Source organism: Diabrotica undecimpunctata, chromosome 5, assembly GCF_040954645.1.
Source record: "Diabrotica undecimpunctata isolate CICGRU chromosome 5, icDiaUnde3, whole genome shotgun sequence".
In the NCBI taxonomy this organism is placed as follows: domain Eukaryota; kingdom Metazoa; phylum Arthropoda; class Insecta; order Coleoptera; family Chrysomelidae; genus Diabrotica; species Diabrotica undecimpunctata.
This window is the reverse complement of record NC_092807.1, coordinates 2,574,673-2,600,310: the sequence shown is the minus strand read 5'-3', so window position 1 is coordinate 2,600,310 and position 25,638 is coordinate 2,574,673. Positions and strand designations below refer to the sequence as shown.

At 34.4% G+C, this 25,638-nt stretch overlaps 1 protein-coding gene across 1 annotated transcript; it reads right to left on the bottom strand.

The window, feature by feature from the left end:
• Positions 1–375: 375 nt before the first annotated feature.
• On the bottom strand, positions 376–5,493 carry LOC140440934 (uncharacterized). Its single transcript, XM_072531286.1, has one exon. The coding sequence runs from the start codon at positions 5,491–5,493 to the stop codon at positions 376–378; it is 5,118 nt and encodes a 1,705-aa protein (XP_072387387.1).
• Between the last annotated feature and the right edge of the window lie 20,145 nt (positions 5,494–25,638).

Here is a 25,638-nt window from a genome sequence, read left to right as displayed (position 1 = left end):
TAAACTATTTAATACTTCTATGTAAACGTTATAATATGAAAAAACTTAATTGTTTGTAATGAAAATAAAAAATATTACAAATATATTAATATTATAATATTATACTACATGTTGTTACTTCGATGAATTGAAACAGAATGCTTTTGCCGTTTGCCGGAGGAGGGTTGGTTTTACCATCTTTCCGTTAAGAAGTAACGGGACTTCTTACTTATCTTCCCTTAGCGACAAGCTGTCGCCAAGCTATGCTTGCGTCGTTACAAAGACGACAGATCCGTCGTCAGGTCATTTAGATTTTAACATAAGCCGCCCCCTTTGAACGCCATAAGGGGGTTCAAAAAACTCAAATATATAATGTCCAAAAGTCAATATGAAAAACTAAAGTTGATTTTCGTTCGGTAGTACACATAACTTCACAACCGGACGTTTGTATACGCCAGAGTTTGTTTTTAGCGTTACACTACGCACAATTCCGTCACTGCCGGCATGGATGTCAGTTACTCTACCTAAGGTCCATCTAAGAGGTTCCAGTCCATCTTCTTTAACAAGTACTAGGGAACCAATCTTGAGAAGGGAACTGCATTGTTTCTTCCACTTGACGCGTTGCTGAAGAGAAGAGACGTATTCTTTGGACCATCGTGTCCAATAACATTGCACCATTTGCTGCACCCTTTGAAATCTGCTCAACCTGTTTTCCATAACATCTAACAGATTGCGGTCAGGAACTGATGTGAGAGGTGATCCAACCAGAAAATGTGCAGGTGTGAGAGGAAGTAGGTCTGAGGGGTCATTAGACATAGGAAAAAGAGGTCTGGAATTGAGAATTGCTTCAATTTGAATCATAACAGTGGAAAACTCCTCATAGGAGAGAACCGTATTGCTAATTACTCGTTTAAGATGGTATTTTACCGATTTTACCCCTGCTTCCCAGATACCACCAAAATGAGGTGAACGCGGCGGAATGAATTTCCAATCGATACCCTCAGAAGAGAGTCTGTCATGTATGGCAGAATTGTTAGTTTTGAGAAAGTTGGAAAGTTCATTGTTGGCACCTTTAAATGTGCTCCCGTTATCGGAAAGAATAGAAGCGCATTTACCCCGTCGAGAAGTAAAGCGTCTTAAAGCTGCTATAAAGCATTCCGTAGTCAGACTACTCACAACCTCCAAGTGTATAGCCTTTGTGGCCAGACAAATAAAAAGTGCTACATAACCCTTAATAGTCTTGTAGTTCCTCGTAAGACGGTCCTTTAAAAGAAAAGGTCCAGCATAATCAAGTCCCGAGTGGGTAAAGGGTCGTGAAGGAGTAAGACGTGAAGAAGGTAGATTACCCATTAAATAAGTTTCGAGTTTTGGAGCTGCCTTGAAACATGTGATGCAGTTTCTCACAACCTTTCTAACGACATAGCGTCCATTGAGAGGCCAATATTTCTCTCGCAAGGAAGATAAAAGTAGCTGTGGACCAGCATGCTGTAATTTCATGTGTTCATGCCGTACAAGTATGTCTGTAAAATGATGTTTTTGTGGAATTACGATGGGATGCTTTCTCTCGTATGAGATGTCAGCGTTGTGAATTCTTCCACCAACTCGAATTATGTCATCTTGATCAAGAAAAGGATTCAGGGTGAGAAGTTTGCTTTTATGATCGACCTTGCCATGCTTTTTGAGATGTGTGAAATCATCAGAAAAAGACTGATTTTGCACAATGCGAATAAGACAAATCAGAGAACAGGCAATTTCTTCACATGTTAAATTGGTGAAGGTTCTTTCTGGCATGGTTAGCCTGGAATTTTTGCAGAAACGTAATATGTAGGCTACAATTCGTTGTAATTTAGTTAAGGAAGAAATTTTGTAAATAATGTCGAGATTCATGCAAATTCTTACGGATAGATTAACAGAAGATCGAAGTTCAGGAATTTTAACCTGTTTGAAGGGTTGATGAGGCCATAAATTTTCAGATAATAAAAGCCATGGAGGGCCATGAAACCATAGATCGGAATTTTGTAGTGCCGTAGGTGAAATACCACGTGATAATAAATCTGCAGGATTTTCCTGTGTGTTTATATATCTCCAGGAATTAGAATTAGTCAACGATTGAATCTGTGAAATCCTGTTCGCAACGAAAGGTTTTAACAAGTTGGGAGATGTATTGATCCATGCTAGAACAATGTTGGAATCACACCAATAAACAATTTCATCAAAATTAATTTGTAGTGATTGCTTTACTTTGTCCACCAATTCAGATAAGAGTAGGGCTCCAGAAAGTTCAAGTCGGGGAACTGTAAGAATATGTTTCAAAGGAGCTACCCTGGTTTTGGCACAGAGTAAATAACAACTTATATTTCCTTGAGCATCTAAGGAACGAATAAAAATACAAGCACCATATGCTGCAGTAGACGCATCGGAAAATCCATGTAATTGTATGGATGTAAAATTTGAAACAGTAATATATCTAGGGAATTGTAATTTATTAAGATTGTTTAATTGGGATTGATAATTTGACCATTTTGTATGAATATCCATGGGTACAACTTCATCCCAGGAAATTTTTAGACGCCATAAGTCTTGTAGAATGATCTTAGCGGTTATTGTAACTGCTGCTAAGAGACCAAGAGGATCAAATATCTTCGAAATTGCAGAAAGAATGTGTCTCTTAGTAATCCTAGAATTGTTTGCAGTAGGTTGAACATTAAAGAAGAAAACGTCTAATTTGGGATTCCAAAAGAGACCCAATGTTTTGACAGTTTCATTGGAACCTATGTCCAAAGGAGTGTTATCTATATTATCGATTTTTAATTCGGTTGAATTTGATTTCCATTTACTTAAATGAAAGCCATGTTTTGAAAGTAATTCAGTGGTTAAAGATTGAATACGTTTAAGTTCGTCTAAGGTGGAAGCACCGGTATGGAGATCGTCCACGTAAAAATCGCGTAAAATGATAGACGAAATATCAGGAAATTTGTCAGAGTAAATGTGAGCTACTTCTTGCACACATCGCGTTGCTAAAAAGCTGGCGGAAGCAGTGCCATAAGTCACAGTATTTAGAGTATAAGTCTCAATAGATGAATTTGGATCAGATCGCCACAATATTTTTTGTAAACAACGCTGATTTTCCTTTATAAGAATTTGTCGATACATTTTAACGATATCAGCAGTTAAAGCAAATTTGTGTTTTCGAAAACGTAAAATAATAGTAAAAAGATCGTCTTGTAGTGTAGGACCTACCATAAGTATATCGTTCAACGAAAAGCCAGTGTCAGTTTTAGCAGATCCGTCAAATACGACACGAATCTTGTTACCTTTGTAAACGCAATGATGAGGAAGAAAGAAGTCTGGATGAGATACTAAATTTGGAGGAAGTTTAGACATATGATTTAATGATGAGTATTCACTGATGAATTGAATGTAATCTGCTTTCAAAGTTGGGTTAGAGTTTAATTTCTTTTCCAAAGAGAAAAAACGTTTGGTAGCTGAAATCTCTGAATTACCAAGATTTGATAGAGGTAACTTTAAAGGAAGAGAGACAATGAATCTGCCTGTAGAATCAAAGGAAGTAGTTTCTTTAAAGTGTTTCTCACATTGAAGTTCTTCTTCAGAAAAGAACTTGGTTCTTGGAAATTCTTCAAGTTCCCAGAATTTCTGTAACTGATTTTCGAGATTTCTGTTGCTAGAAAAGTGACAATTTGTTTTGTTACGAGAAAGAAAAGGTATAGGACCGGATACAATCCAGCCAAGCTTGGTTTTGTGTAAAGTTGGTTGACCATGTGATAGCTTAATTTGACCAACGCATAAGAGATCCCAAAATGTGTCTGCACCGATTAAAATGTCTATAGGAGACGAAACGTTAAAGTGTGGATCGGCTAATGTAACATTAGAGGGAATGTTTAGAGATTCCCTGTTTAGTGTGACTGAAGGCAGTCTTCCAGTTATTTCAGGCATCACTAAACAAGAAATTGTACGTGTAAAGTTGATTGTATTTGATTTGAAGGTAAGAGAAGTTTTAAGATGAACCACAGAATTTGTTTGATTTATGCCATAGACAGAAAAATCAATTGCAGTTGTGGGTAATTTTAAAGTATTAAGTAACCGTTGAGTAATAAAATTACTTTCCGAACCACTGTCCAACAGTGCACGAGCTTCATGCATGTTACCTTTGGAGTCAAAGACCTTAATTAAAACAGTAGACAGTAAAATTTGCGACGAACTAGCAAAATGGTTGTGAGTTGTTAAGGAGTTTGTAGTTTGATTAGAAGGTGTTTGAGAAGATGATGCTTCCAAATTTGGAGTGTTCTGAATAGAATTATGAAAATGCAAAAGCGTATGATGAGGTTTGCCACATTTGCGACAGCCAGAAGATTTGCAGTTTTTAGTAGGATGTCCAGAACGTAAACAATTGATGCAAAGTTTTAAACGTTTTGCTTCGTTTAAGCGAGAGGTTGGCTGTAATTTGCTAAAATTAGGACACGAATAAATAAGATGATTTTGTGAACATAATGAACAATTTAAAGTGTTGCTGTTATTGTTCGTAGATACAAAAGATTTTGCTTTGGTGCGGAGTTTATCATCGTGATTATTAAGAGATTCCAGAACTCTACATTTTCCTTTTAAGAATTCTGTGAGCTCATTTAATGTGGGTAAATTTGTAGCGTTATCTTTCAACGATTGTTCCCATTCGCGGTGAGATGTGTTGTCCAATTTTGTAGTGACTAAGTAGATAATAAGAGGATCCCAACCTGTAATGTCTATTTGTAAAGATTCAAGAGATCGTAGATGTCGTTGTAAACCGTCTAATAAGGCTCGCAAATCATTATGTGAGTTTCTAGAAATGTTGGGTAAATTGAAGAGCTTTTTGATGTGGTTATTAACCAGAAGTGGTTTATTTTCAAACCTTTCCCTTAAAAGTGACCATGCTGTGGCATATGTTGCATCAGAAATATCTAAATTGCGTATTGTATCTGCAGCAATGCCCTTTAAGGATAGTCTCAAATAGTGAAATTTTTGTATGTTCGAAAGTTCGGAATTTGTGTGGATGATAGAGTTGAAAGTGTCTCGAAAAAATAACCAGGTGTCGTAGTCGCCTTCAAACGAAGGTAAATTAATGGTAGGTAAACGTATATTTTGTTGAGAAATGTTACCTTCACTTGTGGAAGGTGTAGATGATTGGAATATCTGACCAGCAGGAGGAGTCGAAAGTTTGGCAAGAAGTTCTCTAGCTAGGCCAGTGATAGAAAAGAATGGATTTTCAAAAGATGCTCGTTCCTTGTCATGAATAGTGGATGCATTTGTAGTATAGTTTGGGTCAGCAGCCTCAATAATTGATTGAACATTATCAAAATCGTCATAGAGCTTCTCAACTTTCTCAAGGCGTAACTGTAAATCCCTAAAGTTAATTTCAGTTGCAGGTAACTCTTTGACAGAGTTAAAATAATTCGAGAAACGAGTTAAAGTGCCCTTAACTGAAGTGCGTTTAATTTTAGCATTATCAGCAGCTTCAGCCATAGTGACAAGTAAATTTATTAAATGTAAAATAAGTAAGGTACAATGTTAAGTATTATAACTTGTGTGTTAAATGAAAATGTAACTAAATGTAAATTTTTTGTGCTTAAAAAATATAAAATAATAAAATTGCTGTAATAAAATAGCACAGAAAATGTGTAAATGATTAAAGTGATTTAGATGTAGCTTTATTTAGTTATAAAGCGTGCCCGAATCGTTGGAAAGCCGAATCGGTTGGTAAATAGTACCCAGAAGTTGTAAATTAAGAAAATATGTCAAATATATCCAGAAAGGATGTAGAAATGACGATAAGGTGTGATTACGATTACGCAAATGACGAACCGTATTGGTTATAGAACCCAAAAGTGTAAATTATAGCAAATTATAGTAAATACATCCAAATAGGACGTAAAAATATATATGTTCAGTGATGTAGTGTAAGAATGCAGAAATTATTTAAAAACAAATCAAATTAGTTATTTTTAAATGTAAAATAAGGAATAAAACCCTGTAATAGTACACCACCGCGTTTACACCAAGTAAAATAATCAAATAAATGTTTCGTATGTTGTACAAAATAGTGAGTAATAACAAACAATTAAGATAGAAGTAGTTTTCCACCGAATTGAAACAAATCAAATGTAAATCTCATGTGAAAATGTAAAAAATGAAATAAAGGTAAAAGGAAAAGCACTAACCTTTGATATTTCGTATTTCCAAAGCAGCAAGCATCCAAATCGAAGGACCAGTATGTTGTGTAACTGTTCAGTGGAAAACGGAAATCTTGAATTCTTCCAGTTACTTGTTGCTAAATATTATTTGGACTTCCCGTGGTTTTAGTAAGGAACACAAGACCGTAAATTAAACTATTTAATACTTCTATGTAAACGTTATAATATGAAAAAACTTAATTGTTTGTAATGAAAATAAAAAATATTACAAATATATTAATATTATAATATTATACTACATGTTGTTACTTCGATGAATTGAAACAGAATGCTTTTGCCGTTTGCCGGAGGAGGGTTGGTTTTACCATCTTTCCGTTAAGAAGTAACGGGACTTCTTACTTATCTTCCCTTAGCGACAAGCTGTCGCCAAGCTATGCTTGCGTCGTTACAAAGACGACAGATCCGTCGTCAGGTCATTTAGATTTTAACACTTTCTGTTAATTACTTTTCTACGGACTGTACATAATCGTAATCGACTTTCAACGGGTTTTGTTGTCGCTGTCGATTGCGATGCTGATGCTGATGTTACGAGGGTTAGAATTATTAACGTTTTAAAAGGATCTAATGAAAATTTTATCTACTATACTTCGGCGAAACGAATAATTTTATTTTAAATTTTGTTTCTTTATCCAAGTTCAGAACAGTTGGATACATTTTAACTCATATTTTAGTATTAAAATCAAGCAAGAAATGTCAGCTTCAAATTAAATGAAATTATGGAATTATCTGATGAGTTTTTGATACATTTCCTGTTAAAGTATGAAAAAAATAACAATGTGATTAAGTAATTTCAATTAAGGATAATTTTTGTCAAAAGAATCTTTACTTTATGCAGTTTTTGATCATAAAATTCATATTTTTTGACAAACTGGGTATATCACTTTTTCTCATGGCGGCCAAAGCAGGTGGCACCTCTGTACGCTAATCACTGCAGTGATCAAGTTTTAGGAGATATTCGTTGGACTTTCCGAGTTTGAAATTGTATCAGCCCGAGTGTCTGATGAGGTAGGGATATGCTGAAATGAGTCATAACACTCTATTGATACCGATTTGAGCACGAAAAGTTAAGCAAATTTGTCCTAATAGTCCTAGGCCATAGAAAAGAGTCGCCTAATATTGGATAAATTTTTTTTAACCGCTAGGTACTTTATAAACAAATCTAATTTTTTCTATTCTTTGGTATTATGTTCTGGTAGAATTGAAATAATTGTAGAAGATACCTTCAGGCCATAATAAAATATTAATAAAAAAACCCAAATTATACAGTATAAAAAGAAAACCCAAATTAGACAGTTTACAAAATAGTAGCCTAATATTGAATAGGGTATCCGGTATTAGGAAAACGCATGTTTCGAGTACATGTACATGTACAATGTAAACAATTTATTTGTTATTTTGGTGATTGCAAAATATAACTTTTATTTCAGTAAATGTAAATATTATCCTGAAAGGTACAAAAATAATTAATACAAGGTAAATAGTGACTATCCATTCATATAAATTTCGCAAATAAAATTATTGTTGCGTTCAACTCCACGGCAAGCTTCATGACACCATCTCTAGCATTTACAGATTATCCATTTTTGGCCGCTTTGTCGGAAGAAACAAATTCAAAGTAGTAGATACATTCCATATCCTCTTCTTCTTGATGTACGTCATCTTCAGAATCAACAAATGGTATTTGTTGCTCAGAATCTGATAAATCCAAAGAAACGACTTCTGTTTTCCTTTTATTTTTGTATTTAACTTTTTGCTTGCGTTCTTTGCTTAGGTTAATGCCAGCGTTTATGTTTTCTTTCGTTTTCTTTAATTCTCTGTATGCATTAGAGTCAAGGTTTATCACTTTTTAACCCCACTTGGGCCGCAGTTTTAGGCGATTTTGCTTCTTCAAGAGCTTTTTATAAGGTCATCTAGTAATTAAAGCAACTGCGCCAGAGTTCTTTCGTTTAATTTCTGATGGACCAGGTAAAACAGGCAAAGGCTTTAGGTTAGGTCATTAACAAGGAAGTTTCTAACTTTTCATGGAATTCAAAATCTTAGTAACGAAACAAACCTGTATCAAATAGCATAATATTACATTTTCGAAAACCATGCAAAAAAATTTCCATTGATACTGTTCTGGAATATGCTTTTCCAAGCAAGCCCGCCATCTGATATGGGGAAATTGTGCTTCCAGGATTATTTCTTGACCAATATTCGATTTGTTGGCAATAATTGTCTTTAATGGTCCCAAAAGCTACATTATAAAGATTGTATATTATGAGTTGACTATATTACAATGATTATTTTCTCGAGCCCTATTAATGAGATAGAAGTTTCTTGTGTGAAAATAGCGTCCGTCTACAATTAAAATGACAGGATCTTCGGTGATAGTTTAGTGTAGGAAATAAAATGCTATATCCACATAAAATCTCCTTTTAAATTCCAAGCAGTATGTAACCAACTCTTTTTCTAATACTTCAGGAAGCACTTGCTTACGACCTAGAGTTCATTTTTTGCAGTAGGTATCCCAGTCGACTTTCCTTCTTGCAATAATATTCTAATGTAGCTTGCTTTATTTCATTGCTTTTTTTTTAGGGCACATTCTGTAAAAAAAACGCTCTTCGGTATAGATACATATAAACTTTCCCCATATAAGATATCCAATATTGAGAATATTTCTATGTTCAATATTAGGCACATTTTTAAATTACAGCTTATAATTTTTCCAAGATACACAGACAAAGATTTCATTACTAAAACTACATAAATATGTCAACTTTAACATGCATTACACTAACGAATAAAAACATTTAAAGTTATTATCTTCAGCACTAAAAATAGGTAAACACAACAAAATTAGAGATTTGCGGTTCAATAAATTTGCAAGTATGCTAAAATGGTTGATCTTTAGATTGTTCAATGACTTTTATATTAAGTTTTGAACGATAAGCTAGCCTTCCGTGGATAGATGGCACCCGTTATTCCATTTGTCTTTGAAATATTTAGCTATCCAATATTAGGCGACTTTCCTCTAGATTTGGCCCTAGAACTGCCTGTTTTCTATTTGTTAAGTATGATCTTAATAGATTAAGAGTGTTTCTCCTAATACCGTAGTTATGCATTTCTTCCAACAGTAATTCATGAGAAACACAGTCAAAAGCTTTGGATAAGTCACACAAAATGACCTTCCTCCAAGCCATCAACTATATCTCTCAAAATTTTCTATATAGCTAGTGTAGTGCTACACTTTTTTCTAAAGCGATATTGATTAGAGTGAAGTATTTTGTTTTTCTAGATAGTCTATCAAACGAACATTTAGAATACTCTCAAAAATTTTGTTGAAAATGGGAATGATTGAGATGAGACGGTAATTTTCAATTTCATCTAAAGCTCCCTTTTAGAACACTGGTAGCACTTTTGTTAATTTTAATGCATCTGGGAAAATACCAGTAAAATTGTGGCTTATTCCCACCAAAAATAGTAAATTGCGTTAAGATGTCAAAAGAAAATAGCCTCAGAACAATATTAAGAAACCTAGAAAGATTAGAAACTACATAATTGGTTTCTTAAAATTACTGCAACATTTGAAATAAGAAAATTTTGAATAAATTTGAACTTTTTCGTCACTGGTTTATGACAGTACGTTGAGGATTATCAACTATGCCATAAAACTGTGTTATCAATAATTTGCAAACAGATTGGCTATAATGTCCAATCACCTTTTATATATGAAGCGATCAAAATTTACTTCCTTTAGCCCCTCGTATAAGCCATGCTGCCGCTCACTCTTGTGGGTGTGGGAAGCTTACAATTTTATTGGATGGCTTTATAGAGCCAGAGATAGAGAGAGACGGAGTCGTTAATGGCTTTGTTGATAGGGAAATTTGTGTTAAATGGTTATAAACTCTTTTCACTTTCGGGTATGGTTTTGATAATTGCCAACACAAAACTCCACAGTTTAGCACTTTAATTAAGGATGACTGCCAGGAAATTCGTTTAGGAGATATATGTACGCAAGAGGTAAATAAATGTTACAACAAAGTATGAAGAAAATTGATTGTTCTAATATTTGTAATAACAAAGATTAAGTAGAAGAATGAATGGTAAAATTTGATACAAAAGCACAAAAGCTTTGTAGTACCAAGACTATACAAATATATCTACAACTATTAATACATCCACAATATTGGTTTACGAAAAACACATAGCGTAGCGAAGATGATAAAAGACTATACACCAACTAGATGAAGCCGGACAAAATAGATTGACTCAACCTTTTTTGTATTAAAAACTTTTGCTATGACAAAAATTTAACTGAAATATATTTATTACTGACGAAGTTCTGACAGCTTAAAATTTTAAAGCTCACTAAGCTGCGTTGTCAAAAAAGGACTCTATCTCTTTGAAAGCTAGTGCTGAATTATGTAGTGCATATAATTAGTTGTTTGGAATTTAGGCGGTGGTAAGAATAAGGGCCTATAGGCCTATGGGCCCTTCTTTTGGAGAACACAGAATTGAACTCTTTATGTTGTTTTCTGTCAGTTTACCAATTTTTTCTACGATATTACGGTTTTTTACGTTGGTCTTCTTCTTCGCGTACCATTTCAGAATTATCCGACATTGGCGATCATCATTGCGAAGGCTTCTCGATCTTCTGCAATATGGAATAATTGTCGTGCATTTGATATCTGAGTCCATTCACGAATGTTTTTTAACCAAGGAACTTGTTTTCTTCCTACACCTCTACGACCCTCTATTTTGCCTTTAAGGATCAGTTGTAATATTTTATATCGACTTTCCCTTACTATCCCTTACTATATAAGACATTTTTCGATGTTTAAAAGTCTTTAGCAGTTCTCTATCTTAGTTGACGCTCCTTAGTAATTCTTTATTAGTTTTCCTTGCTGTCCAAGGTATCTTCAGCATTCGTCTATGAACCCACATTTCCAATGCTTCAATTTTGTTTATGATTGATACTTTTAGCGTCCACACTTCTGCACTATACAAAAGTACGGACCAAACATAGCATTTAACCAATCTTTGTCTTAGTTCTAAACTAAGATGATTATTGCAAAGAAATGACTTCATTTTCATAAAAGTAGGTTTCTTCTTCTTCTTCTTATGATGCCTATCCGTTCCGGATGTTGGCGATCAACATGGCTATCCTAACTTTGCTTGCTGCTATTCTGAATAGTCCGGTTGTCGATGTATTAAACCACTTTCTCAGGTTTTAAAGCCAAGATATTCTTCTTCTCCTTGGTCCTCTCTTTCCAAATACCTTGCCCTGAAGAATGAGTTGCAACAAGCCGTATCTCTGTTCATTCCTTATAACATGGCCAATATATTCTAGTTTGCGCTCTTTGACGGTGTTAATAATCTCGCATTCCTTGCCTATTCTACGTAGGACTTCAACATTAGTCACACGATCCACCCATGAAATTCTTAAAATACGTCTGTAACATCACATCTCGAATGCCTCGAGTTTTCTTAAAGAAGCTTTGGAAAGTGTCCAGGCCTCTAATCCGTATAATAACGTAGAAAATACATAACATCTAATGAGAGAGATTTTGGTAGCAAGTGGTAAATCGTGACTTCTGAAAAGTAGGTTTAGTCATTGCTATTCTACGTTTTATTTCTATGTCTGGATCTAGTTGGTCCGTTATCACAGTTCCCAAATATGTCATTTTGTGAATTTTCTCAACTTGGACTCCGTTTAATTGAAGCTTTGCATCGGTATGTGGGTCACGACTAATCACTAAAAATTTGGTTTTGTTTGAGTTTATTTTAATGCCCATTTCCTCTCCTACTTCGTGAATACGATCAAGCAGAATTTGGAGACCTTCAGTATTATCTGACAGAATTACTGTATCGCCTGCATATCTAATCACATTAAGTAGTTCCCCGTTGATTTTTATTCCATATGTCAAGTGCCTTTTTAAATAACTGGTCCGAGTAACATTGAACAATGTTGGCGACAAAATGCAACCTTGTTTGACTCCTCGTTGTATGGAGATTTCATCGGTGTAGTTATCTCCAATTTTTACGATAGCAGTTTGATTCTAATACAAATTTTTAATGACACGAATATACTTGTCATCTATTCTGATATTTGCATTAATTTTACATGCTGTAGTTTATCGAATGACTTTTCGAAGTCCTCGAAACATGCAAATACATCTTTTTTATGGTCACGGCATTTTTGTAATAGGATGTTAAGCGCAAAAAGTGCCTCCCTGGTTCTCATAGCATTTCTAAAACCAAATTGGGTATCTTCGAGATCTTCTTCGTATTTGCATCTAACTCTGCAGGTGTCTATATTCTGTTTCATTAGATTTTATCAGTTGACGTTGTTCCATTAATTTCAAGATGTCGTCTGTAATCCATTTATTTTTCCTGATAAGGTTTTTTCTATAATCATTGTTTGTGGAGATTTCGTTAACTTGGTTTTTAAATTCACTCTATAGTTCTTCTGGATCTTCTAGTTATTCTCCGATGTTTTTTATTCTATTTTTAAATTCTTTTTTAATGTTATGTTTTATGTTTATATCGTCAAAGTTAAGTACACTGGTTTTTGGTTTTTGTCTCTGAATTCGTTGTAACCTTAGTTTAATATCTGCTACAAGTGGTTGATGATCAGATCCAATATCTGCCCCAGGAAATGTAGTGACTTTTTTTGACGGCATTTTGGAAACGCTCATTTACAAGTATATAGTCTATTATTTACGTTGGTACAACACTTTTTTTTAGTGAAGTGTTGGCACAGCTGAGAGAGATTTGTACCAATCAACTATGTTTTGGTGAATTTCTGACAATGTAATTGAGGTTATGTTATATTTAAACTGTCAATTTAAATGTGTTTTTAAGCAATGGCTAGTCGAAAAGCTATTTTAGATAACGCGGTGTCAAAAGATGCCAAAAAGAAAATTGTTCAGAAAGACCATTGGAAAGAAAACGTGGCAAAATCTAAGAGGGAGAGTGGACAGCAGTATGTGTCAAAATTTACGGGGAAAACTGTACAGAGTAATTTATTTTCTGTTGTCCGTAAGTGTTGTGTAGAAAAATGTTTTGCAAAAATAACTTGACAAGATCAAAACCGTTTATTTGACTATTTTTATAATAATGGTTCAAAAAAAGAAAAAGACACTCTTCAAGTAGGTTGTATGGCATTAGGGAGCGTTCAGAAAGGTATAGAAAGATAGTAAATATAATACAATACAAGTTTAAAACTTCTGGTTGTGATGTACCGTGTGTCCTTTTTTGTTGACTTACATCAAGTAGAAATAAAGCGGGTAAGAATATTAGAGAAAAAAAATTGTTGAGAAAACTCCACTTGATGAAAAATGTGGAAATCAAGGAAACCAAAGAAAAATTTCAGATGATATTTATTTTATGACTTTAGAACATTTAAAATCTATTCCACAAAAAACCAAGTCATTACACACCTGGAAAAATAAACAGATTGTACTTCACCAACACAGACCTAACGATTAAGAGCATTTTTGAGCAGTTTCAAGGAATAATCTTACTATGAAATACAAGAACTATTTCAAGTTTTTCAGAGAAACTAATTTTACGTTTAAAAACCGAAGACTGGCACATGTGATTATTGTCGTGAGTGTGAAAACAAACTAGAAAATAACCGAAATAATGAATACCGTGTTGATTATAATCTCCATAAAAAGAGACTCGAGGCATATTCCAAGCTAAAAAATGATTACTTGAGAACGGCAATAGATGATAGTGGCATTTTTGGCCTGGAATTTGATTACGCACCAAATCTACAGTTGCCAAAGCTCAGCATAACAAAACAGCTCGTTGAAAGACTTTTAGGTATGTACGTATTCAATATACACGTGCATAATGATGGATCATTATATGCATATTCCTTCATATAATCTTAATGTAAAAAGGGAGTAAGTAGTGTTGCTTTATTCATCTTTGACTGTCTTTACAATAAATTAGCAGATTATCCTAATACCAAGCATATTGTTCTTCTATCAGATGCAGCTGGAGGCCGAAATAAAAATCAGACTTTGTTACGGTTTTGTTCTTGGATATCAAAACTATACAGAGTCGAACTAACACATATTTATCCTATTCGTGAACACTTCTTTAGTCAGTGCAACAAACATTTTGGGTTTATAAGACAGGCCTTAAAGAAATCAAGATGTCGAGGAACCTAAAGTCTACCTAGAAAAAATCGTACAGTGCCGACAAACTCCTTCTCGTTTCTGCCTCAAACATGACTCCTCTATATTATATGACTTGGATACAGCACTTCTTCCTTATTTTTTAAAGAAGTCTGTGATTAAAGATTGTGAGTTTAAAATACAACAGTATTGTGTGCTGAAGTATAAACCTTGTGGGACACTGGCTGTTTCTAAAACTTACTTTGAAATGTATACACCTTTTAAATATGCAAAAACGTTGCCACTTGACCTTACTCTTACACTTGGTTTTCTATTAATCAGTCTAACATAAAAGACGTGAGAGACTTATTTCAGTACTTAAGAAAAAGAAAGTAGAAACTTCTACAAACTTTTATTTCAAGAAAGCACACCAGTTAAAAAAAACAATGAGAGTAGTGCTGATGACTTGGATGGCGAGGAAATTTAGCATAAAATTATATTAAATATAATGTGTAAACAAAGTAAAAGTTTTCTTGTTGTATAAGGACCTTGATTATTATTTTAAACCTTTGTATACTATAATATGACTGATAAAGAGAGTAGAAACCGAAAGCAACAAGTGTGGGCTCAAGATTAATAATCAGAAAACAAAAATCATGATTGTGGACCACGCGAATATCCTCCAAACAACAGGCGCCCTAAATCAATTCGAGAAAGTAGACGAGTTCACGTATCTAGGATCTTCCTTAAGCAATGCAGCCTCCTCCCATATGGAAATTCGCAGAAGAATAGGGATGGCCAAGAACGCGATGAGTCGACTGTCAAAAATATGGAAGGACCGCTCTTTATCAAAAAAACTCAAAATGAGACTGGTACGGACACTCATTTTTTCAATCTTCAGTTACGGTGCCGAAACATGGACAATAAAATCAGAGGATAGGAAAAGGATTGACGCATTCGAAATGTGGTGCCGGAGACGAATGCTACGCGTCTCGTGGACGGAGCACAGATCCAATCAGTCGATTCTCGAAGAGCTAAACATTCAGACCAGACTCTCCTCTCAGTGTCTTGCAAATGTTTTAAAGTTTTTTGGCCACATTGCGAGAAGAGACAATGACAACTTAGAAAGACTAATTGTATGCGGAAACAGACGTAGAGGCAGAGGACGCTCACCTATCCGATGGTCAGATCAAGTACAGAAAGCCACTGGAGAGACGTTTTCCGAGTCCATGAGAGCAGCCCAAAATCGCAAGAGATGGAGAGAATTGACAGCCCGCATTGTAGGAAATCACGATCCTCAGCAATAAAGAAACGACAAGAGAGAGAGAGAGAGATACTATAATATACAGCTGTAGTATACTATACAATAGTAAAAAGTTATGGGTCTTTCTTCTGAAGAAGACGTTTTAATTGCCAAACGTGTTCTCCAGAAGAACGGCTTATGTAAACTTGTTTTAATACTCTTCATTTGAAAAGAAAAAAAGGACATATTTTATGAAGGATCAATGGATCGAAAATTCTTCTAAAATACTTAAATAATGCAAGTGTTGGTTCGCCTTTGGCACGGATGTTAAATCTTTGAATGCTTATTTCTCAAAATACACTTTCAGCGGATAGGCACTTCTTCTAGCTAACGCCTTAATTGTACTAATCTAAGTCAGTTTTGAATTGTTTCATCATGTAAACCTTGTTTGAACAACAGCATTTCCCAGCTAGTGTTAAAACAGCATTGTAAAGCTGTTGAGAAATTCAGAAATCCATCCATTATGACACCGACTGTGAAAGCTTAAACAGATCTATTTTCATCCTGCTTTAACCAAACCGGAGATAGAAATCCCAATAAAAATATTCTTAAAAAATAATTAAAGCAACGTAATTAATTCTCTTTCTAATAAAGTAACAACTCATTTTTCCATTTCCTGTCCCGATGAAAACCCACCCCCTTATTTCCCGATATTATATTCAGTAAACGCACCCTTTGTCATTTTAATTACAATTTTAAGCGAGTAAAAACCCTATAAAAAGCCGTAACGCGATAAAATGAAGTGATTATTTTCGGGGTGTGGGAACATAAGTCACATTTTAACTCGATGTCTATTAGAGGGTCACAAGCCGGAACGGGAAACGATGGGGATGTTGTGCTAGTGTCGGTGTACACTGAGCTTCATGGTTAACCGATGAATGACGAATATTTTGAGACTTGGACGATACTGTTAAATCAACAATATCAGGCCTTATATTCGTTTTGGTCTTCTCTACTGGTGTCTTTGATGTTGCTATTCAACCTTTTGTAAACACTAGGAAAAAACTTATCATACTATTCCGACATGGTAAGTATTCGGTCTAACATTAAGCTTATACCAATATTAACATCAAACTCTAATTTTATATGTACGTTACTTAAAAACATAAATAATGTATCCTCGATATGTCATTGACTACTTTTTATTGATTTATTCTAATAATATTGGTAAGTAGATCCTACGATAGATGCGTCAGAAACTTGGACAGAACTTGACATCAATACTAGGCTTACCAAAATCATCAACCAAAATATATTGAGGTACTTGGAACACATTACCAGACGAATACCAGAGAATACCAGAGAGGTTGGTGGTTTAAGGCAAGGTAGATGATAAAAGAACCCGAGGAAGATCGCCACTCCGATGGTCAGACCAAATAAAGTGCGCTACCGGTTACTCTCTGTCTGAGGCAGCACACCGCATCCAGGAGAACGAAGAATGGATAGCAACCACTCGTCAAATACCATAACGTCACCACATCCTTACGAAGGATAAAGGATATAGGAGTAGGAGATCCTACTACATTCTGCCGAGGAATTTGCGTCACAGTTGGTTTCATTGAACATAATAAGAGTAACTTCTTTCTTTTTTTACCATCTGTTTCTTTCAGATTCCACTGAACTCCAAAGTAGTACGGTGTGCTTTTGTTCTGGTCAAATGTTTCCGATTAAGGCCATCTCAGATCACTTATGCCAATCATATTAATTCGTAAACGTTTAATCGCTGCGATCAAATTATTGATTTTTCCTGCTGCATAGTGACTTTTACCGTTCCATGATCATATTTTAATTTTATTATGTATCAGCAATCTTTAGGGGTGCTGTTATACATTTTATGTTGCAGGAATTGCATGTGAGGCCCCACAGTCTAAGCCAGAGATTTTGATTTCCAAACGGTATGATCAGTACTAATTTCTTCGTTGCTTTTCTACATGTTAATTTTACTTGGAAAATTTAATTGGAGTGGTTTCACGTTGCCTTCCACAAAGATTTTCTTCCCGTTAGGTGTCCTCCTGGAGGTTGGATGTTTGAAAATATTTATAGGTGTTTAATATGAAACAAAGAGCGAAAATGATAAACTAGCAGAAGAATATATAAATCTGAAGTGTGAGCTTAATTTAATGCGTGAGGAAATTAAGAACTTAATCTTTAAATATGCTCGATTCAACTCAAAAGATGGAAAAGTGGAATACCACACGGATGAGGAACAATTGGTGAAGGAAACCAAATGGATGAGAGTAAAGAAAATAACAAAAAGAGGAAAATGGATACCTCGTTATCACCTCTGCAACAAAATTGGCTAATAAGTCAATAGAAAAATAATCACCACCTGTTGTAGTAGATGAAGTGGAACATTTCAATCCACTTCATGAAAAGATAAGCATAGCAATGGTTGGCTATCAATTTAAAACCTTAAATAGTAATAGCATTAAAATTAGTATAATACGTAGATAGTATATGTTATTAATATCTATATTGAATGAAATAAACCTTGAGTATCACTCGTTTAAAAATAAGCTGGGAAAACCAATAAAGGTGATGGCACAAAATTTACATTCGGCATGTAGCATAGAGAAGATAGTTGATGATCTGCACAAAAAAGGCTTCAAAATAACTCGAGCTATAAGCAAACTAAAGTGAAGAACTAAGGAACTACTAAACATGTTTATGCTGGAATTTGAAAATAAAAAAAGCATTGACAAAATATTTCAGATTACCAATATCTTATGAATTAAATTTAACATCGATGCAATCAAGAACTCAAAATTGATTTATCAGTGCAAAATATGCCAAGGCTTATGGACACACAAGGCTAGATGTGTCAAATGTGCCGGTAAGCACCCCATAAGCCAATGTGCAAAACTCGCAAACCAGAAGCCTAAATGCGTTCACTGCGGAGAGCCTCACCCTGCTAACTATCGAGGATACAAAGTGGCGAAGTAACTTAAAAAAATCAAAATAAATCACTTTAAAAAATCAAGACCTACTCAACATGTCCAGAGATAAGTTAAAAGAAATACAAATAATAACCCCGAGAGAAATCAGAGAAAAGAGCAAGAACAAATACTAATAAAAACTCCAAGAGAAACCAAAATGCAAAGTCCTTAGTAGTAAGTGCTAATAAAACGTATGCACATACTACTAAAGGTACTAAGACTAGACTAGACTTGACTATAGAAACCAGTTTTTGAGTAATTATGGAAAAACTGACCAGAAAAGGTTATTTAAAAGAATTGAGGAAGGATTCACTACTCTAGAATATTCCAATAAATTCCCAAAAAAGAAAATGTAAATAGCCAGTGGTCTTAAAATAATGAGGAATGGGAGGAGATTTTAATGCGAAACACACACAATGGTGTTCAAGACTCATAAAACAACAAAGGGTAAAGAATTGCTCAAAGCGATAAATGAGAACAAGGATCAAGCACACTCAACGGGAAACACTGCGTATTGGCCCACAGACCCTATGAAAATTCCTGATTTAATAGGTTCTACATCATTAAGAACGAATCGAGCAACTATATACAAATAGAAGAAAACTTTTTACTTCAAGAAAAGAAGATTTGCTCAGCATTATTTTTGGATGTAGCACAAGCCTTTGACAAGGTCTGGCACTAATGATTGGAGCATAAGATAAAATGGGCTCTTTCTGTTCAATACTAAAAGATCTTAATTTTATATTAGTCACAGACAATTAAAATAATATTAAACTAGGGCTTCGTTACATATTAACCTAGGGCTGATGAAACAATTTGTAAAGGCCCTAGACAAGAGTCCTTGTTTTGAATACTATACTTGTCCAGCAAATTTCCTGCACTTGACAATATATAAAAGATTACCATTTTTCAGAATTGATGACTGAAATTGAATGTAATGCATAGTGCTCTTTTGTGAAAGTTGTGGAAAATTTTTTTGGAAACAATAAATCGGAAAATTACCGGGATATAGTAGAAGAAATACTCAACAATTTTAACAAACACAGTTGTCGTATGAGAATTAAAATTCATTACCTCCACAGCCACTTAGACCGTTTCCCAGAAAATCTTGATGATCTTATAGAAAAACAAGGGGAACGCTTCCACCAAAATATCAAAACGATGTAAGGGAGGCATCAGGGAAGATGGGACCCTGACATGATGGCAGATTACTGCTGGAGTCTTCAAAGGGACTGTTCTTGTAAAGTCTTTGTGAAGAAAATTCTATAAAAGTAAGTTTTTAGGTGACGCCGAATAACAGATCTGTGCTGCGATGCTGGTTAGGTTAGATGAAAAGTTTTTTTGGCAGATATGTGTGATGATTGTGGTAAGTATATTGTTGTACAATAAATATCTTACTTTTTATTCGTGTTTTGTTTATTTGATGGGTAGCAACACTATATATATGTAGATACTACTGCGTTAAATTACCCTATATGTTAGAAATGTGATCTGTTGCGTATTTTCTAAAAACGACCTGGTGGAGCAAATCTAGTGGCATTTTTGGATTCAGCAGACCTGAATTACTTAGAAACAGTGAAAAAATTTTCGACAGCAAACTGTGTGTTTACCAGTGTTATCATTGATAATACAGCAATAAAAGCAGACTGGAAAAACTATTTTGAGGGTATAATAACAGAGCAAAGACAAGCAAATACAGCCCATGGAGCTTACGGATGTGGAGATATAGAAGGTCAAAACCAGAGTAATGAATTAACATACCCATCCAAAAGACAGAAAATAATGGATGCCATTAAAGTACTGAAAAATACTAAAGCGCTAGGTATTGACAACATATCAGAAGAAATTTTCATAGGTAGATAGATTTCATAAACTAATAACAGACATATGAAACACAGAAGAAATTCCAGAAGACTGGAAAAAGGCAATTGTGTGTGTGTGTGTGTGTGTGTGTGGTGTGTGTGTGTGTGTGTGTGTGTGAGAGAGAGAGAGATGGCATTAGACAAAAAATCTTTTTGCCACAGAAAATTGTTATAAGGATGTTTAAATTTTTATTTTAGAATCGCTCATAAACTTGATTAGAATATTATATATAGATTTGTCAGAATAAGATAACAGATTGCTTATGTTAACTGGTAGGCTAATATTGAGATCAATTAAACCTAAATATAGGCTTCGAGTCTGTTCCCTATGATTAGGACAATCGAAAAATAAGTGGTTCAAATCTCCGACAGATTTACCATCACAAGGACAGAAAGGAGTTTCATAGATTCCAATCCTATGCAGATGCTCTGGAAAGAGGCCATGGTTAAGTTTTAACCGGGTGATTAATGAAGAATGTACTTTATTATAGTTAAAATTAAAATGTGGAATATTTTTTGGTAAGCATGGATGAATAGAAAAGTAATGGTTTCTTGAAGTCTTCTGAACCTCTTTATATTTTGACATCCATCTTTCCCTGCCAATACTCCTGATAATAGAAAAAATATCTTTAAAATAGTAAAAATTTGTAATTTCGGATATCTCAGATGTATTTTTTGCCATACCATCCACTTATTCGTTTACAATTACTCCACTGTGTCCTTTAACCCAGAGTAAAGTAACTGTTTTTTTTTGTGAATTTTAGATCATGTAATAATTTTTTGATATCAAGTATAATGGAGTTTTGAAAACTATCCAATGGATGGCTACGAATAGCTTGTAATACTGCCTGAGAATTTGATAATATTACGATGTTCTCACAATAATTAGTGACACACCAAATTAGTGCTTTCTGTATAGCAGCAGCCTCGGCTGTAAAAATAGAACAATATTCAGGAATTCGATATTTCTCAACATAATTGCTGTTTGAAACAAAAAAAGCGAAACCAGTACTTTCAACAGTTTTTGAACCATCTGTATAAATTATTGTTAAATCTTCCCCTAATTTGCTTAGTATGGATTTGAATATCAGATTAGTTAAAATTGGCAAGTCTGAATAAGAGGGCATTATAATGGTTGGTTTGTCTATCAGAACTTCAAAGTCTTGTATGTAAAAAGGAAATTTTGGTAGCTGTAATATATAAGATTGAAATGAATTCGTATCGATAAAAGATTCTGCAAGAGGAGGAGAATTTTTTATTCTCCAGTAAGAATTTGTTAAATTTTCTGTCAAAAGTAAACCTATTTTGTGAACCATGGTTGTATTAAACGATCTGTATGTTATTAGACGTTTTTTGGCTAACATTTGCCTACGTATGTGTAAAGGTGGTTCCTGGGCTTCTGCTAGAACTGCTTGGTTTGGTAAAGACATCATAGCTCCTAGACAAATTTTTATTAATTTAAATTGTATTCTGTCAAGAGTTAATAGATTTGTTTTGCATGTTGAACCGTAAAGAATACAACCATAATCCAAAATGGATCGTATGTAGGATCTATAAAACATTAAAGAGATATTTTGATCAGCACCCCATCTTTTTTTAGAAACGAAACGCAGAAGGTTAATTCCACGCTCGCACTTTTGTTTTACGTATTCTATATGGCTGGACCACAAGAGTTTTTTATCTAGGATCATGCCTAGATACATATACTCTTCTGCTAAGGGGAAATTATAATCACCTATCTGGCATTTGCCTGTGACTTTTTGTCTACGTCTAGTGAAACATACAATCGAAGATTTTTCTTGAGATATACTAAAACCCATTTGTTTCACCCACTTATCTATATTACTAAAGCTAAGTTTTAGATTCAACATACAATCTTCATAGGATTTATGGCTGGTATATAAACATATATCGTCTGCATATTGAATTATTTTGCATTTTTCATTCATCAAACCATGCAGATCTGCAGTATAAACATTAAATAATAAAGGACTTAGAATTGAGCCTTGTGGGATACCGTTATATAATATTCTTGGACCGTGTAATACATTTCTATGGTCCCGTAAGTATATTTTTCTATTCACATACAAATTTATTATATTTACAGATAATCTTTTATCAATACCACACCCCACCATTTTTGAATATAATATATCCAAATCAACCACGTCATATGCACCCTTTAAATCTAGAAACAAACATAGCATAAATTCGTTTTTTGAGAAACAGAGTTGAATATCCGTAACTAAATGTATGAGAGCATCAATGGTACCTCGACCTCTACGAAATCCATACTGTGAGTAGGGAAAAACTGAACTACTTTCAACAAAATGTTCTAATCTAAATTTTATAAGCCTTTCAAAGGATTTTGTCACACATGATAATAAAGAAATGGGTCTATAAGATGATGGAAGTTCTGGGTTTAAGTTAAATTTGAGTAAAGGGCATATGATGATATTTTTTAAAGTATCGCAATATTCTTGTTTCAACCACCAACTATTAAAGATTTGTAAGAGAACATCTTTGGCATTTGACGGCAATTTGTCCAATATCTTATAAGTAAAACCGTCTAAACCGGGGGCTGTATTTCTGCTTTTTTTTAGTGCGAAATCTAGTTCTGAAGGAGTAAAAGGTTTTGACATGGAATCTATACTAGAATTAAAACGAAAAATTTCTTTAATCCTACCAACATTACCAGAGGCAGATGGAGGTGCAAGTTGGTCTAACATCTGTTCAATGAGATTTTCAGAAAGTTGAGGTTTTTTGTTGTACTGATAGTTATTGGAAAGTGATCTGACGGTTGACCATATTTTTGAGAGAGGTGTGCTTTTATTTAGACTATTTAAAAAATTTATCCAACTACTTTTTTTCTTTGTTTTAAATATTCGTCTGGTTTGGGCTGCTATATTTTTATAGTTTATGTAATTATTATGGTTACTTTGGGTTCGATACGCTTTCAAGGCTTCTGATCGTTTTTTTATTATGAATGTACATTCTTCATCCCACCAATAAGGCCTTGGCATTGAAGGAGTAAAAGGTTTTTTTATGGGCATAGACTTGGAAGCAGCTAGAGAGATAGTCTGAAAGAGTAGGGCTGTCTTCTCGTCGTTAGAAAGATTATTAGATGATAAAAATGTGGATAATTGTTTGTCTAAATCTGTAAGGCAATTATATGCCCAATCCACAGTATAGAGGCATATCCTCACTCTGTGTGAGCTATAAGATGTTTACCTGGATCATAAGTAGGAGATTGAATCACTTGGAATTCACAGGACCTTGGGAAGAGTAGGACATGACTTCTCCCCCTTAGAGGGTTGGGAGGCATACATGGCTTGCGTGGACAGTGTCGCATCCCTAAAGTAGATTTCTCTTATGCTGGGATCATATGAGAGTTTGCTACCCACAGCAAAATAATATTAAATAAAAACTTTCATGGAAGGAACCACATTTACTTTTATAAAAACTTTTAATTTTAAAACCTGTAAAATTATAATTAATTACCTTGTTATCAAGTGACAGATAATACAAAGAAAAATTTAAATCAACTTTGAGTTCTGCGAATTAACTAACATAAAAACAAATAAAACTAGTCAGCATTGGTTATTATAAAGAAAGAGGTAAACAAAAATTCATTAGTTCCTACAAAAGTATCAAGTAAATGTTGTTATTTATTGTTGTCAAAGGAAAAAATAATTAAATTAGCAGATGATTTATCGCTTTGTGTTAATTTCGACCATAAAATTAGAGCAGCTACTTAGAGTAATTAGAACTCTTTCGTTTAACCAACAACCGTCACCGAACCAAAACACAAGCAACAAAATTAATGTGAATAATAAAACAAAAATTCCACTAAACTTATATATAAAATTCGTTTTATTTCGTTTCTGTTCCGGATTATATTTTATTACCAACAAGAAAACGCATAATCAGCCCACTATCTGGCCGTAGGGTTAATTTAATTAAAAGAATACCTGCCTAATAGACACCGAATTACCGAAAAACAACCCATCAGTCCATCCCTAACGAAATGAATCTATAAAAACCCCCGAGATCGAGCCCCTCCAGTTATCTATGCAAATTGAAAAATAATCTTGAACGTTTCAACTCTATTAGACCTAATTAAGGAAATATTTTGTCGTGCATAGACAACCGAACATGTGTTTCCTTTCTTCTCGCATTCTTCCAGCCAACCGGTCGCAACCGGTTGGTCGGTCGATCGATGATCGGGATGAAGCCGTTATATTCGGATGGAACTGATACCTCAGTCTTTAAAATTGAATCTAGGCAGCATTGATAATAGACACATAATCTTATCATATTCATTCTTTTTATCGATATTTTTATGTCGAATCGCCGGGTCCCTTAATTACATTTATAAATACTTAAACTGCCAGGTACATTCAGTGTAAATTTTGTACCGGGTCTTCTGGGCTAAAATATTTTTTTCTTCTGAATTACTCTATTTGTGTTTGTTTTTGGCAAAAATCATAAAATCACATTTATTTTTTGGTTATTTTTCCAAAAATTGTTGTGTCCTCATATGGTGCACGCGGATTGCGATTGTGAAATTGTTACTAATGTCTAGTTGCAGACCATGTGTACCACGGATGGACAATGAAGGTCAAATAGTCTTTTATCTTTCCAGTAAGAGAGTGACATGTGTAAGGTGTTTCAGCTTGTTATTTGGAACTTGATAGTTTATAACATGGAACTGTACAGACAGGCAAGTCGCCCTTCAGGCACCTAATACTGTTAAGGTAGGTCAAATGAACTAAGCTCGGGGAACCTGAACATCGAGGTCATGTATCGACAAACGTGGGCTCGATGGCCATACCCTATTCGCTATGTGCTGCGATGGGGAGGGGTGCATGGTTATAGCTTGGTGGTCAGTTAGGTACCACTCCAGAATGTGACCGGTTTGATATTCGGAAACGTGGGTCCCATTGTTCCATTGGAACACACATATCACTGGGAGCTGGGGTTTGTACAAAAGTTGTGTGTGTGTGTGTGTGTGTGTATGTAGAAAACTTTAAAGAAATATAAATTTAATAATCTTCTTCTTCTTTTTATGAAGATATGACTCTATCTGTTTTTCAATGATCCAACAGTAAGTTGTCATTTCATTGTTTTCGTGGTCTTCCTCCTGATCACCTTCCTACTGGAGAAACGTCTCTTGCTGTCTTTACTACTCTATTTATTGTCATT